The 14,059-nt window shown below is 40.3% G+C and overlaps 1 protein-coding gene across 2 annotated transcripts in view; it reads right to left on the reverse strand.

Moving 5' to 3' along the window:
- The window catches only part of ARFGEF2 (ADP ribosylation factor guanine nucleotide exchange factor 2), a 108,935-nt gene extending 102,688 nt beyond the window's left edge, over positions 1 to 6,247 (reverse strand). For both annotated transcript variants that reach the window (XM_027851359.1, XM_027851348.1), the window contains exon 1: positions 6,065 to 6,247. In XM_027851359.1, coding sequence (XP_027707160.1) covers positions 6,065 to 6,185 — 121 coding nt within the window. In that variant the 5' untranslated portion in view covers positions 6,186 to 6,247. The remainder of the gene's footprint in view (positions 1 to 6,064) is intronic.
- Between the last annotated feature and the right edge of the window lie 7,812 nt (positions 6,248 to 14,059).

Below are 14,059 nucleotides of genomic sequence, written 5' to 3' on the forward strand. Positions count from 1 at the left end.
AAATCAGTCATAGGGGCAAAGGAGAACCAGAAGTACTGAGAAATTTAAGGAGGTAAAGATAACTTTCAACCAAGGGAGTGTGCAATCAAGGAAGACTTTGTGAAGGATGTGGTACCTGAGAGAGACTTTGAAAAACTTTCCAGAGACAGAGATGGGGGAGAAGAGAAATCTATTTTAAGCAAGATCTCTTAATATTTTTTGCATCATAAATCCCTTTAGTAGTTTGGTAAAGCCTATAGACTTCTTCTAAGAATAATGTTTAGTTTTGTTGGGTTTTTTAAACTCGTAATTGAAGGAAATGCTAAATATGAGTTGAAATCTAGTTAACGTTAAAGATTTAATTTTTTTCCCATTCAAGTTCACAGACCCCCTGAAATCTATTTATGGACTCCAGCTTAGGAACCCCTGATTGCAAGCATGGGAAGTAGGGTAAACATAAGCATAGAGATGACAGAGAATATGAGAACACAGGAATGAATAACATCCAGACAGTAAGCATCTCTGGGGGCACTAGAATGAATGAATTATGCTAGCCAGAGTTACATTCTGACCCTGCCCATGGAAGCCATTTTGGAGCTCCTAAACTAGTGTTACCAACGGCCTCCAGAAACCTGGGAATTTTTCCATGTTATTCTCCACATTTTCAGGGAAGTACAAATATTTGATGGAGCTGATTCTTTTGCATATCAATATTGTCAACAAAAGTGTGAAATCAGTGAAACTGTAAAAGTGTCCTAACTGGTCTTCCGGTCTTCTCAATCCCCTCCCTAATCCATTCTTCATAAGGCTACCCAAAAAGTATTCTTAAATCACTTCACTGTTCTAATGAAAAACCCTTCAGAGCCTCCCACTGCCCCAGAATAAAGTAAAAATAATCGCCTGATCCTGGAAGCCAACGCCCTGGCTCCAATTAACCTTTTCAGTCTCATCTCTTATTTCTTACAACTCCTCTTCACATACTCTACATTCTAGCTAAACTGAACTACTTGGAATTCCCTAATTTTGACCCATTCTTTATCTCTGGGTTTTGCTTACAATCCCTCATAGAGAATTCCCCTATACTACTAGTTTTAAGTCATTCCTTAAAAGGTCAAGTCAGGTGCTACCTCCTTCATGAAGCTCTGCTGATCATCCTCCTAACTCCTCCCATCTTTTGCAAGTCATGTTTTCTCTTCAAAGCACCACAGTTTCTCAAATGTGATCCTGCACAGCACACAATAGGCATTAAAAAAAAGTTTGTTGAATTGAACAGACAAGCAGTTTCCCATTCAATTTTAATATCAGTCAACTAACATTTATTAAATGCTTATTATATGTCAAGCACTGTGCTAAGCCCTGGGGATTCAAAGGAAGGCAAAAAAACAGTCCCTACTCTCAAAAAGTCTAAAACACTTACATTATCTAGACAGATCTCCCAATGCCATATTTTTAAAAAGAGAAGTGTAAATTTAAAGAGAAGTCATGATTCCACCACTAAGAAGATATCCCCAAGATAAGAAAGTCTTCACATATCTCAAAACATCACGGTGATATTTTTTGCAGTGGCAAAGAACTGTGAACAAAGCAGATGCTCATCAATGGGGAACGGCTAAATAAACTGTGGTGCATGAATGCATGGAGTATTACTCTACCATCAGAAATGATGAATATGATGAATACAAAGAAGCACTGAAAAAATTACATACACTGATACACAATGAAGTAAGCAGTGACAGGAAAATAATATACACCATGACTACAACAATTGAAATGGAAAGAACTACAAAACAACCAAAGGTGAATTCTGCAAAATTACAAAGAACAAGCAGGCGCTAGAAAAGATATGAACAGAGGTAGGAAGGTGGTTCTATAAGTATGGAAAATTGTATATATTTTCATACTTTTTCAATTTGTTCATCAGTTTTGTTAATTTTTTCCTTTTCTTTAAAAAACACAATTTGTTACATAGGACGAAAGTAGGCATTTATTAATTGTGTACTCTGCTAGGCAGTGAAATGCTTTACAATATTATCTCATTTGATTCTCACAATCCTGGGAGGTTACTGCTATTATTATCCCCATTTTACAGGTGAGGAAACTGAAGAAAACAGAGGTTAAGTGACTTGCCCAGGGTCTCAGAGCTAGTAAGTGAGACCCAATTTAAATTCCAGTCTTCCTGATTCCAAGCCCAGTCCTCTATCTACCTAGAAGGCGGGAAGGAGAGGAATACTAGGAGAAATTTAAATGATGCAAATACAAAAGATATTAATATCAAAAAAAAATTTTTTACAAGGGATAATGGTGAAAATGACTCTTGAATAAGACAGTTGCAGGAGTAAGATCTCAATATTATAATTATGTTCTTCAACAGTGTTGAAAGATTGTAAGCACATATCAAAGCCCACTTAACAGAGTAAGGACAAGCAATGTTTCAGGAGTGATAAATACCAGATCTCCAGCTAAAAGAAACCAAGGAATGACTCTCATAAGTAGGTAGTCCCAGCCTGGCCTGAGCAGTTAGTATTCAATCAGGACAAATAACCAAGATTGCTCTAAACCTGGGTGATCCTGTTTTGTCATTCCTTTTACAAGATAAAACCCAGATTTCCCCGTGGTTAAGTAGGTTAATGCCCCAATAAACTGAGACTTCAAGTAATATAATTACATTGTATTTTATGGTATCTATAAACCAAACAGGACAGGAAGACAAATCAAAATATCACCCAACATTAAAAATGCTTCGTTTCTACAGCCTATCTCCTTTGCTGAAATAATTTCAACAAGGTAACACTAACAAGTTGTTTCCTGTAAGTGTGCTCTACTACCAAGAATTCCAACTTTGCACAGTAATGTTGTGAGCGTAATATGTATGTTAAAAGTCTCTCATTCTCCAGATCTGGAAATTCACTCCAAAGCAAGCAGCAGCTTTAAAAGAAAACTTATATATTCCCCTCCTTGTTATCTAATTTTACCCATGTTCCTCTACTATGTTGTGGTGGGGGAATAGCAGCCAGGTGAGTCTGGTGACTTGGAATAACCTTAGGGGAAACAGCCACAAAATCAAGATTTCCAAACTGAGATATCTGCCATACTCCAATACCTGTCACACCCAACTTCATCTCAACTATCTGCCCTTTATTTTCCACTTCCTCTACTTAGGCAGTGCTCCCTGTATCCACCTTAAAGCTGGCACTGTGGACCTGAAGACCAACATTCAGGCTGTTTCAAAGTTTTTTGGGGGGTTTTGTTTTTGACAGCAACATCTCAAGAGTTCACTACCAGAAAAAACTGGCCAGAATGAAATACTAAAAAGAAACACCTGTTCAGTATAAGGCACCAGGCACCTTGAGAAGTCCGGGCAGATTTAACCCACGTATGTTAGCATTCTTCCCTATTGCTAATTGAAAAATGGATATCTCTTCTGCTCAGTAAGCACCTAGGATTTTGTAAAAAAAAAAAAAAAAAAAAGTGTTATTTATAACAACGTATAGGGATTCAATCACTGTTAGGGCAGCTCCAAGAACTAAGGTACCATGATAGTAGATACCATGTTATTCAATTAGGTTAATGTTTCCCAATAAACTCATATGGCTTATATAGATAATCAAATTTATCTTTACAGTGCCCATAACTGCTAGTGTCAGGAGAACTAAAGTATAAGATAGCTCCAGGATAAAGGAGAAAGGGAGTAATCAGAGTATTCTGGAGCAATATAGGGGATATTAAGCCAGTTCTCCTAACCCCAAATTTATACACACACACATATTTGTGTGCACATACACACACATATGCTATACACAAAGCTTATGCACACATGTATATATTATGTGTAGACATGAAATTGCATGTGCGTACATATTCTGTATTTCATGTCTCTACAATATAAACATAAGCATAAGTTTGGTACAATGGAAAGACTTCTATATTTGCAATCAAGAGAATCTACGTTTCAATTCTAGTTCAACTTAATATCTGTGTGACCTTGGGCAACTTACAACCTCAGTGGGCCTCAGTTTCCTCATCTATAAAATGAGTAGGTAGAGTGAGATGACCTCTAAAGTCCCTTCCAGCTCTAAATTGATCAACCTATTCTATACTGCTTATTCCTGCTTTAAACTGATGAACTTCTAAACCATCTATCATTGTAAAGAAAATAATGAAAGAAAATATTGGTAGCATCACGGAATTCCTATTTACATCCAGGAACACCACAGCTGCACAGGAAAAATGTTTCAGCAAACAGTTAAGCTATGGTGAACCTATTACATGTCTAGATCACATCTTACAACTCACTCCCAGACCATTATGAAATACACTATCATGTAATCAACCAATATATTCCACAAAATCTCACAATCTAGATAACATTATCAGAAAAATATCAGAAAGTGCAGAGTTGGAATCCAAATTAATACCAGGAGAATTATATAAATAATACTTAACAACAATTCTATACAAACATTTGCACTAAATATCCTCTACTAAAAAACCATTTTCTGAAACTCCTCTCAAAGCATTATTAATATAATGGAACTGTATGAAATTTCAAATAACTATTTACTATTCTTAATTGAAGCACCTTGGTTACTTAACATTACCTAGTTTTATTGGGTCTACACAAGTAAGCATATAATGATCCATTACTTGCTTGGTTATCAGAATTATAAATCTTTAAAGATCTTTGAAAATTACAAATGAAGCTCAACAAAGTTTCCTTCACTAAACCTGCACTTTTTACTCAAGCAGGTAACTAGTTGAAGACTATAATTTTCCCCTACTCAGGCAACATCAGTCTCTATACCCTAGAAGAAGAAAATGTGGTGATGACAGCTTCAAATTGTGGCAAAACCAAAATGTTTTCCAACTTGCTTGGTCAATTAACAGAAAAATGGACATTTCCTAGGGGTTCTAAAATCTTTTTAAAGAAATTAAGCTATGAGTGGCAAATTAAATTATGAGTGGGAGGCAAGAACATTGATCTATCATCTTCCAAAACACTTAACCAGCAAGAAGTTGAAGTGGTTGGTGATTCGTCTCCTATTCTCCATTCTGTACACCTGGAATAAATACTCTTCACTTTACAACCTCTGCTCTGATTTCCTACATGCCTCCATTGATGAAAGGATGTAGAGAATATCCAGAAGGAAAACATTCCACATCCAGGCACTTCCTGGGTGAGCCCTAGCTCCACTCCAAGAACATAGCATAATAACTTCTGCATCTTGTCTATCCCGCTCAGCTAAGGGAAACACATCTGGCAGAGAGGATCCAGGGAGCTTGATGGAAGGAGAAACCAGCAAATAAAAAAGGGAGATTTAAAGTCGCTTCACTCTTAAATCTCTTTTTCTCATTTAAATAAAAAAAAAAGGAGAGGAGGTGCACTGGGTGATCTCTAAGGTCATTTCCTGCTCTAATTCTATGATCCTAAGTCACTTCCAGTACCCAGGCCTCAGTCTGGACTAGATGCCCTCTAAAGTCAGAGTCTTGAATTCTATGATTCCATTAATAATCAAAGGCCAAAGGGCACCTAGCAATGAGGAGGATAAGGGAGGAGGAATAGGAAGGGAGGGGGGCGGGGCAGAAATGCTGACACTGGGACGAAAAGGAAAAAGTGAAGAGAGTCGAGGTGAACCGTTCAGTTTAGTGAGGGAAGAACAGCGAAGTGTCTGAGACTTTATATAGAAAGAATGATATAGTAAGGGGACTGACAAAAAGGAGCGTATAGGATATTGAAGGATATCGGCCCGAAGGGCTGGGGAGTGAGGGACGGGGTGAAGGAGAGGGGACCGGACCGAGAAGGAAGGGACAGACCCGGAGGGTCCTGAAGAGAAGCAGCTGGGGGGAGGGGAGCAGGTCGAGGTCCTGGAAAGGAGCGGGGGGGGGGGGGGGGAAGGGGAGGGTGGGCGCTGGGGGGGGGGCGGTGCTGTGGCGCCGAGGGCGGCGGAGCCCAGGGAGGGGGATCCCGAAGCAAGTGGCCGGGAGAGGGAGTGAAATGAGGGCGCGGGTCCCAGGAGGAGGAAGAGGGTGAAGAGGAGGGGGCTCTGCCTCGAAGAACAGCGGGGCGGGCGGGCGGGCAGCGGCTCACCGAGCGCCACCTGGCAGGCTCTGCGCAGCTGGGAGTGCTGGGGCCGCTTCACCTCCTTGTCGGCCAGGATCTTCTCCAGAGCCCGGGACACGAACATGCTCTTGGTCTGGCTCTCCTGCATGGCCGGGGTCGGGGAGGGGCTCCACCGGCTGAGGAGCGCAGCAGGAAGGGGATCCCGGGGCTCCGGGGCGGGCACAGGCTGCCGCCGCCGCCGCCCCCCGTCAGGAAGCGACACCGCGGCCCCACGGCGCCGCCATGTTGGATCCCATCACGTGACGAAGACGCAGCCTCCGCCCCCTCCCCTCGCCCCGCTCCCTCCGCCTCGTGGACACCCCCAGCCCCGCCTCCTGCCGTGAGGGGAGTAGGGAAGAGGGTCACGGAGGACTCTTAAACATCTTTTAGTCCAGCTCTTCTGCAGCCTGGGGAAGACTTTAGAGGCTCACTGGTCCAACCCGTTCGTCTTTTTACGGATGAGAGATTAAGTGACGTGTCCAAGGTCATAGAGGTCATAGGTTCATAAAAGGAACCTTCGAAGCCCATATGGTCAGGTCAAGTATACAAACATTTATTAAAAGCTTACTGTGTGCCAGTAAGGCACACCTAAGGGCTGGAAATACAAATAGAAGGCAAAAGGGAGACAGCCCCAGCTTTCAAGGAGCTCACCTCCTAACCACGTGCAAAGAAGTTCAAAAGGGAGGGAAGAGGATGGCAGAGGTACCTGAATTGGCACATTTGCCGATTTTATTTAGATTGTCAGTTCTATTGACATATAATTGGGCAAAATGAAACACAACCAGAATGGTTAGGTGATTTGCCCATGGTCACAAAAAGCATAGGATCACACATTTAGAACTGAAAGGGATCTTATAGGCCATCTAATCCAATTTCCATCTATTACAGATGAGGAAACTGAAGCTCAAAGATTAATTGACTTGTCCAGGGTCACACAGCTATTGTCTAAGGAAGGATAAGAACCCAGGTTTTTGACTCAGAGTAGGAGGATAGAGCCAGGATTCAAGTCCAAGTCCTCTGATTCCAAATTCAGGGCCCTGGTAGCTGCTGATAGTGTTCAATCAATCAGCCCTGTGTTCTTCATGTCCGCATTTGAGGTCTTCTTGACAAAGATACTGGAGTGGTTTGCCATTTCCTTTTCCAGCTCGTTTTACAAATGAGGAAACTGAGGCAAACAGGGTTCAGTGACTTGCCCAGAGTCACACAGCTAGTCTGAGGCCAGTATTTAAACTTAAGTCTGCTGACTCCAGAGCCAGCGCCCTATCCACTGTGCCACCTAGCTGTCCCCCCACCAACTTTCCGCTACGTTGATCAATAATCATCAATTATTTATGTGCCTCTGCACTTGGAACTGTGCCCTTCAAAGATACAGAGAAAAGACATGGAATGTCATACGTGAAGGACAGTAAATAGGCCAACTTGGCTAGACCCTAGAGAGCCTGAAAGGATAATAATTATGTACCAACTCTGGGAACAGTAGGCTACCACTGTGCCTCTCACAATTGCCTTTCTTCATTTTCCCCACAGTCCTGTGAGGTGGGTGAAATAGGTATTATTAAACCCTTTTGTATAGCTGAGGAAACTGAGGCCCAGACAACGAAAGGGACTTTGCCACAAATTGAATGAATGATAGAACCAGATTGGTATACAGATCTCCTGATTCTCTAGTCACTGCTCTCTCTCCTGTACTATACTATCTGACTAAAGAAAAAAAATAAAAAAATTTCTTTTCCCCTTTTTTTCCACTTCTGCCCTATATATACAGTGGTGTGCTAGAGCCAGCTCATACCTTCTAAGAGTCAATTGTTAAATTTTCAATATGAGCATTTATACTTCAGAGAGTCATAAACCGTATGAATCAGGGCTTGATTTATTGTTTTGTTGATTGTTTAGACTTAAGAAAGTGATGGGGAAGAAGTTAATAATGCAGATTAAATTTAAAAATGTGTTGTACACACATTTTGGGGTTGTTAAACATTTGGTTGTTAAACATTTGCCATCACACCCCAACATACATATATACACATTCATATAAGCACTGTGATGTCTAGTCCACAAATGACACATCATCATGTGATACTATACAAGCTTTGATGATTCTCCCTCATCCTCCTGACCCTCTAGGACAAGCACATCCTCTGCTAGATTAAGTCATTTCAGGAAACAATGATATATAAGAATGGTCAGAAGATGACATTATGGCCCTGGAAAGGATGTGATATTCTGGGTTAACTTACCAGTTAATTAATGGCATGTATTATTAATATATCAGTGCAACGAGAGAAACATAAAAGAACAATGAATTTATATAGTGTTTGTACATTGATCATCTCATTTGATTCTCATTAGCACTATGTAAGGTAGACAGGGCAAGGATTTTTTTGCATATGTTTCATGCAGACATCTATTTAGCTATCTCCCCTGACAGAATAAAAGCCCTTGAGGATAGGGACTGTTTTATTTTTGTTTTGTATCCTCTACACTTAGCACTGTGCTTACCGATGAGCTATTGATCAGTCCGCTTGTGACAGAGGAGACAAGGTTGGGGGCAGGGGCAGTTGGAAATGATTTGCTAAAGGTCACTGTTCTGGTTAACAGAAGAACCAGGATTAAAAACCAGATTTTCTGACACCTACTCCAATATTCTTTCCAATATACCATAACTGCTGTTGTAAAATGTTGTTGTTTGTCCTTCCTTTTTTAAGAGGACTGCCATCACAGGGCAGTGTCTTGACTTGCCTGTGAATTGGATTTAAGTGAGGCAGGGTTGCTCAGGGTCTTCAGCCTCACTCTCTCTTCCAGAGTCATAGAAGTCCAGTGGCAGGACAAAAGTCAGAACCACTGTTGATGGCTTGGTATGCAGTGAATGACCTTGGTGTCTTGGTGTCTTGGTGTTTGACCCAGCTCTAAGCGCTCCCACAGAGCTTGCTTCAGCTGCCTTTCATGGCTTTTGGAACAAACTGTTTTCATCCCCATTCCACTGGGGGAAGTGTTCACCTGCTTGGGGTAGACACCCCTCTAACTCATGGTAGACACCCCTAAACTCACCAACAGGTTTGAGGCCTATCAGTTTCCCTCAACCTGGTTGAGCCCATTTGCCTAGAAAATTTACCAAGGTATGGCTGCTGCACATGCTACACCTTCTTGGAGCCACAGATGAGAACTGAGTTAAAGGTGGACACTAATGGTGGATGAACAGCTCTGAAAAGGGTTTAGCAAGCCCTCACACCAGAAGTGCTAGTCCTCCTGAACACCCCACATACCCCTATAAAAATATAGGTGGGGAAGGGACAGCCATGATGAAACCCTGCAAGAGTGAATCTTCCCCTAGGACTTTGGTTGTGACTCTCCTCAGGTACTTTCAGGCACTGTGAGCAGCAAGTTCTCTTTCACTCTACCTGAGTGACTTATCACCTCTTTTCCTTGTGATACATGGTCTTGATGCTTCTTTTATATCGTGCATCTTCCCAGTCCATGGATCATCAGCAATAGGGACTCTTTAGAAATTATGGCATTCCAACTCTGAGGTGTTCCATACCTATCAGATTGGCTAACGTGACAGAAAAGGAAATGATAAATGCTGGATCGGGTATGGAAAAATAGACACACTAATGCATTGTTGGTGGAGTTGTGAACAGATCCCACCATTCTAGAGAACAATTTGGAACTACGCCCAAAGGAATATAAAACTCTGCATATTCTTTGACCCAGCAATATTATTACTAGGCTTGTATCCCAGAGAGATCAAAGAAAAAGGGAAAGAATCTATATGTACAAAAATGTTAATAGCATCTCTTTTTGTGGTGACAAAGAATTGGAAATCAAGGGGATGCTCAACAATTGGGGAATAGCTGAACAAGTTGTAGTTTTTTAATTTGATGAAATACTATTGTACTATAAGAAATGACAAGCAGAATGGTTTCAGAAAAACCTAGGAAGAATTATATGCACTGATGCAAAAGGAAATGAGCAGAACCAGGAGATCATTGTACACAATAACAGTAATATTGTAACAATGATCAACTTAGACTTAAAGACTTAGCTACTCTGATCAATACAGTGATCCAACACAATTCATGATAAAAAATGCTATCTACTTCCAAAAAAGAGAACTGATCAACTCTGAGTGAAGATTGAAGCATACTTTTTTCACTTTATTCTTCTTGCTTTAATTTTTTTTTTGCAACATGGATAATATGGAAATATGTTTTGCATGACACCAGTATAATTGATATCATATTGCTTGCCTTCTCAATGGGGAGAGGAAGGGCTGGAGGTAGGGAAAGAATTTGGATTCCAAAGTTATAAAAATGTTAAAAATAAATATTTTTTAAAGAGAAAGTGTGGTGTTCCATGATTCACCTCTCTAGTCTATAACGTTGTTAGGAGTTAGTATTGTGGTGATGTTAAAGGGATGAGCTTTTGTGGTAGCCAGATGCTTGGGATCATTGAAAGCACTAGACAGTTTCCTAAATCAAATCCAGTTCAATTTTCTTTGTTCATTCTATCCAGGACTTAATTCATTGTCCAACTCTAGTGCCTGTACAAGGTATAGGGTGTCTGTACAAGGGTGTCTCAAAAGTCTTAGTGCAGTTTTAAGCTATTAAAGCTTATGGTCCTTAAAATAGCTTGAAGCTGTTTCAAGCTATTAAAGCTTAAAACTGCACTAAGACTTTTGGAACAAGTTGTATATGCTGATAAAATACTTTAATGGGCTCCCCTCCATTTGAATGTTAATTATAACAATGACAATATGTATTTTTTGTCTACTCTGTTTTCTCTGTGTGAACAGTTAATCCTATCTACTTAGTGACTATGAATTTAATTAAGAAGGGTCAATGTAATCAATACAATAACACCTGTTAATAGGACCATTGAGAGATTCTCACAATGAACAGGAATTCACTCTTCTGCTTGAAAACCCTAACTTATTTGGGCCTCAATTTCTTTAAAATAAAGGAATTGGCATATATGACTTATGGGGTTCTTTTCAACTCTAAATCATCAGCCTATGATGAGTATATGTTTTTCTTTTTATTCCTCACTTAATGTTTATACTCAGTGGATTATTGATTGAATAGTTATCTATCTGGTCATTTCTGTTACAGAATCTTGTGTGACTTTTAATATCTTAAGGGAAGGTACTTTAAAGAGAAATTTTGTTCTACTGAGTCAAGTGGTTTTGAAATTTTTTTGGGGGGGAGGTGAGGCAATTGGGGTTAAGTGACTTGCCCAGAGTCACACAGCTAGTGAGTGTTAGGTGTCTGAGGCCGGATTTGAACCCAGGTTCTCCTGTCTCCAGGCTGGTGCTCTATCCACTGGGCCACCTAGCTGCCCCAAAATTTTTTAAAGAAAATAAAACAAGAAATGTTATATTCTTAGCAGCTCTCAATTATTTGTGTGATGGCAGAGGTTGCCTTCTGTGAAAAAGGATTCAAGAAAGACTCTGCCTACTCTCATCTTTTCATTAAAGACAACTTCAGTGTGTACATAGACTATTCTCATTAAGATTTTATAGAGATGACAAAGGTCTACATGTCTCTAGTTGCTAACATTTTTTCAATATTTTTTTTGCAGCAAAAAGTATCACCTACCTCTGACCCTGGATCAGTCATTTAACCTCTGTCTGCCTTGGTTTCCTCATCTGCAAAATGGGGATAATAATAGCACCTACCTCTCAGAATTGTTGTGAGGATAAAATGAAATAATATCTGTAAAGTGCTTTGTAAAGCTTAAAGTGATATATAAATGCTATTATTATTATTTGTGATTTTTTTTCTTTCAGAATCTTCCCTTCTTTGAAGTCTTCCCATTTCCATTCCAATCTGTCCTTCATACTACTGCCACAATAAGTTTTTTTACGCATAGGTTATATTACACCAATGCTCCTAAATCATCAGTAGCTCCCTGTTATCTTATCTGTTATCTGTCAAATGCCTTCGGCTGCCATTAAAGAGCCTCCACAGTCTAGCACTAGCTTACTTTTTTTTCCACTGTGAACTTACAAACATCAGCAAATTTGAACATTTCAAACAGAACAGAAAAGAGGATTATACATGAAACTTTGGACTTCTGGTATGTAGAGGGTTTTTTTTAATTGTACATTACATTTAACGCTACAGTTACAAAACTCCCTTGCTTCTCTGTGTTCCCTTCTGAGCATCCATCTCCTTTCTTCTTTGTAGTTTTTAAAGTTTTGTTGGTTTTTCTCTTTCTTTTATTCTTTTTTTTTGCTTCATTAACTCCCCCTACCACCAAGTAGAAAACCTTCCTTGTAACAAAGCCTTGACTTTAGTCAAGCAAAAAAAAGAAAGAAAGAAAGAAAGAAAGAAAGAAAATGATCCTATTATATGTGTCTGAAAATACAACTCTTTCTACATCTTTAATTTGTCACCGTTATATAGATTGTTGCTGGAACTGTATTTTTCTTTTCCTCCTTATCTCTCCTCACAAGTCTGGGGGTAAGAGAGGGAGAGATGGGGGGAAATGGGACCTTTCTTCCAGGCGAGCAAAAGGGCCAAAAGGAACTCTGAATTGGATCTTACTCCTTTCGCCAACCAACTGGTTTGGCCTAGTCTGTGCTTCAGCCCCCTCTGACCAGCCTCAGTCTACTCCTGCACAAATTCATTTTCAGCTTTCACTCTCTCCTTATCCATCCATGCTGTACCATGAAGTCTCAGCCCCATTTGCTTTCTCAGCTTTTGACTGTAGCAGGGCAGTGCATCTGCCCCATGTTCCTTGCTGAGACAGAATTGTATGTGGCTACACTTTCTCCTCCTTCCTCTCTTTCTCTGTGACTTCTCAGTGAAAGCTTTTCCTCCGCCAAAAGCCCTACGGACAGCCTAAGTACTGTACTTAGTATAGTACTAGCCTAAGTACAGCATCCCCTGTAAGACTGCAATCTCCAACTCATACTCCAACTCTCAGGTTGGGTCCCTAGAGGGCTGTAATACCTACTGTCTCAGGTTCTAGAGGTAACCCTCAGGGGCTAGGTTTCTAGAGGGGCACTCCATTCTATGAATTTTTGAATTTGTTTTTTTAAGGCAACTGGGATTAAGTGACTTGCCCAGGGTCACAAAACTAGTAAGTATCAAGTGTTTGATCTGAGGCCAGATTTGGACTCAGGTCCTCCTGACTTCAGGGCTGGTGCTCTATCCACTGCACCACCTAGCTTTCCCTGAGTGGAATTTTGAATAAGATATGGAGGAAATACATTAAGGCATGGGAGATCAACTACACAAATGCATAGATATGGGGAAAAAAAGTCAAGACAAGTTAAAGGAACAGTAAATAGTATAGTCTGGCTGGAACAGAGAAATGTGAATGAAGGCTGAATGGGAAGGCCGGTGCCTGATTCTGCAGGATCTTGAATACTAAACTGAGTCTACATGATATGACGTAGGCAAAGGTGAACCATGAAAATTTCTGAGTAGGGTGACAACCACAAGGAAATGATCAATCAAGAAACCATCAGACCAGAGCTTTAAGAAGATCACTTTGGCAGCTGTTTGGAGGAGGCATTGGAGAGGAGAGAAGCTTGAGGCAAGCAGAGCAATTAGGAGGCTCTTACAGGTTAAAGGTGATGAGGGCCTGAAGGGGCTAGGTATGAGAGATGTTAGGAGAAGAAATCAGGCCTTGTCAACCGTTTTTTTGGTGGGAGTGCTAAGAATAGGGAACAGGCAAAGACAACTCTCAGGTTTCAAGTCTGGGTGGTTGGAAGAATATAGGTGCTATCAACAGAAACTAGGAAATTGGTAGGAGGAACAAATTTGTTGCTGTTGTTTGCCCCCTTCCCCTGAAGTCTTTGTTTAGTGTTTTAGCCAACTTTGGAGCTAGTACTCTGAAAAAAAAATAGTATAACTCTATAGTTCTCTAAAAAGATTCCACTTTCTCTTTTAAAAATATTTTATTATTTATTTTCATTTTTATTGATATCTTGGTTTTATATTAACTTCATTTCTGAATGCATCCCTACTCATCCTC

The sequence above is a fragment of the Vombatus ursinus genome, unplaced genomic scaffold (genome assembly GCF_900497805.2).
Source record: "Vombatus ursinus unplaced genomic scaffold, bare-nosed wombat genome assembly UNPS02000580.1, whole genome shotgun sequence".
NCBI classification, from domain to species: Eukaryota; Metazoa; Chordata; class Mammalia; order Diprotodontia; family Vombatidae; genus Vombatus; species Vombatus ursinus.